At 46.0% G+C, this 3,051-nt stretch overlaps 1 protein-coding gene across 1 annotated transcript in view; it reads left to right on the plus strand.

Annotated features, from left to right (window-relative positions):
- Positions 1–3,051, plus strand: part of LOC118338756 (INO80 complex subunit D) — a gene marked incomplete at its 3' end in the record, with an annotated part of 8,138 nt that overhangs the window by 1,950 nt on the left and 3,137 nt on the right. The window contains 6 exon segments of the mRNA XM_035676066.1: positions 128–374; positions 493–1,304; positions 1,444–1,549; positions 1,647–1,871; positions 2,237–2,346; positions 2,568–2,701. Coding sequence (XP_035531959.1) covers positions 157–374; positions 493–1,304; positions 1,444–1,549; positions 1,647–1,871; positions 2,237–2,346; positions 2,568–2,701 — 1,605 coding nt within the window.

Below are 3,051 nucleotides of genomic sequence, written 5' to 3' on the forward strand. Positions count from 1 at the left end.
TATATATAATAATACAACAGTCACCTGTTGTAGAGATGACTATTTCCCTGCCTCTTAAACCTGCATGTGCTTCAGTATGAATTGTGAGTGATGTAATTCTTGGTTTTCCCTGACTTTATCCCATCAGCTGATGTTGTCAAGGACAAGAGTCACGTGATGTATGAAGGCAAACACATACACTTCTCAGAGGTGGACAATAAGCCGTTGTGCTCATACAGCCCAAAGCTCTGCAAGCAGCGCAGACTAAATGGCTATGCTTTCTGTATCCGGCACGTCCTGGAGGATAAGACAGCCCCCTTCAAGCAATGTGAATATGTGGCCAAGTACAACAGCCAGCGGTGTACCAACCCCATCCCCAAGGCTGAGGACCGCAGGTGTGTATGTCTGTGTGCGTCACATCACCGCCGTGTGGGGAAAATACATTATGTTACAGGTGTGCTGTGCGTAGTATGCTGAGGATGTGTTTTTTTTTTTTTTTGTTTTGTTTTCCAGATACTGTAACAGCCACCTGCAGGTTCTGGGCTTTATCCCCAAGAAGGAACGGAAAAAGAAACATGATGCTTTGGAGGATATGCGCTCCCGGGCTCACCTGGAGTCGGTGGCTCTCAACATAACTGTGCCCTCTCTAGCTCTGAAAACTTCCAATGGTCTAGGTGAACTTCCGCCGTCTCCCCCCTGTACACGTCTGTTACCCCTCCCTGATGGAGAGCTACTGGACCCTTTTGCCTTTTACGAGGACGACACGGATGGGGAGGAGGTGGGCACTCCTCGGAAGGGCAGCGCCATCAAGAAGAAACTACAGAGTCGCCTTGTGCTCAACCAGAAACTCTGCCATGACACGGACCTCTTCCAGCCACCTCTTGAGCACTTTACTCCCTCGCCTGTCCCCCATGTCCACCCCTCCTCGCCGCTCAACACTCATCTCCCACGGCAGCAGTCAGGTCTTCTTCAGCCGCCCCAGCACTCGAGCGTGACATCTTCAATCTTCCCCGGACAGCAGCAGGGTTTATTATGCAATCCACCACCACCTCAGACGGTCAACTTTCTGCCTCCACGGATACCCGCTAATGCAGCACCCAGTCCAGTGCAACCTTCTGGGCCATCACTCAGCAGGAAAATGCCTTTCACTGCTACTCACTTGCCTGTCAGTTGCAAGGACAGTGGCAGTAACAATCAGCGGCATGTGGTTGTCATGCGTCCCGCTGCCTTCTCACCTTCTGCCAGCTGCCTGGCCAGGTTGCAACATCTGGTGCAGCTCTGTGCCAAGAGACACCGGGAGCACGGAGACCTCTTTCCTCATTTAGGTGCTTCATTTAAAAGCATTTACAAGCAGTTTGTAAACTCAGTGTGATTATCAGTGTGTGAGGTGCTTCAGATACTGTGTAGCAGTTGAGATTTGAGCCTGCTGAGATATACGAGCCGTTCTAACAAGTTCTCTTTCAGGATTGGACTGGTCAGAAGACAGTGCTGATGATGATGATGATGATGATGATGAAGAGGAGGCGGAGTCATGTATTCCATTCCAGAGCTCTTGGAGACCACAGAATGGGTCGGTATCCAGATACGTAACCCCGCAGTATAAACTTTGACCTGACGCTTCTCGCCGTGACTGCTATATATATATATATTTTTTTTTTTAAATATAGGTTGGAAGACGACAGTGGTTCCTCGCGGAGAACGCGGCTACTTAGGCTTTGCTCGTACCTCCAGGAGAAATACAAGCACATGTGCAGGGAGGAGAGGGCGAGTATCCGCCAAAAGAGATACCGCTATGCCTTCCGCAAAGCCTTGCTGCACGCCGCCAGTAACAACCCAGACTGTGCCGGGCAGCTGATCCAGGAGTTACGTGGTGCCTCTCGAAGCTCCTCAAGGTATTAATATATTACATATTATAATATATAACATATTTGTTAGTTTTGTTTATGTCTCTGGACTAACATAAATACAGTAAGATCAAACCCCATGTGCTGGTAGGTTAAACATTCATAACACCCTCCATCACCCACCTGTACATTAGAAATTCAGTGTTATGTGATTTCCAAAATAGATATGGTTTCATCCAGTGTTTTTTATATATATTTATATATGTGCAACCAGCAATGTGTGCCACTTATATGACTTACTTGTTGGTTCTCTAATCTTGCAGTCTTCATCTCCTAATTAGAAATGTACAAAAGACAAGAGCTGTGGAGTGTTGTTGCTGTTTGCTCACTCCTGGGTCTGTATGTCTCTACAGTGCGGCTCCAGCAAGGCAGCAGAACACAGATACGGGGACCTGCACTGGCAGCACAAAGGGCCAGGTCTGCAACAACAGGGCTCTGCCCTTCACTCAACACTGCTTTCAGCGTATCCTTTCCACCACGTCACTGATTGTACAGCTGCTGGCGACAAGTGCAGAAGAACGACTGTGATTCTGTTTAGTCATTTAAAATATGGTTTTATCAAATTCAGTTGTACCATGTTTTTTTAAAATCACACACTGCGATGTGCAATATCTCTGTGCGATGTGTGACATATGCCACATGCACTCTGTCCTGTATTGTTATTTCCTTTATTGTTCTCGGTAGACATCCTGTTGAATCGTTCCCAGCAGCTCTTTGCTAGCTGCACAGCCAAATTTGCAGATGGTCAGCAGTGCTCCATCCCCGTGTTTGATATCACACACCAGACACCACTCTGTGAAGAGCATGCCAAAAAAATGGTGAGTTCAATATTTAAAAGAAAAGCTCAGCATTTTGCTAAATCTGCTTTTTTTTTTTTTGCAAAGTTACATGAGAATGTCATGTCTGTACAATAAATAGGTACTAATTCAGCTTAGCACAATGACTGGAGACAGAGAAACAGGTAGCCTGGCTCTGCCCAAAATCCACCTAACAGCGCTATTGAACAAGTTTTATAACATGTTAATTAATGAGCTTTAGGTGCTAGGTGAGAAAGAGAAAAAGCACATTGCCCAAAATGTGAACTTTTCCTTCAGTATTTTCCTTATTGATTGCGACTGCTCTGTTTGATTTCATATGGGCTAATATATATATTTATTTATTTATAATG

The sequence above is a fragment of the Morone saxatilis genome, unplaced genomic scaffold (genome assembly GCF_004916995.1).
Source record: "Morone saxatilis isolate NCDOM2014 unplaced genomic scaffold, NCSU_SB_2.0 Contig5, whole genome shotgun sequence".
In the NCBI taxonomy this organism is placed as follows: domain Eukaryota; kingdom Metazoa; phylum Chordata; class Actinopteri; family Moronidae; genus Morone; species Morone saxatilis.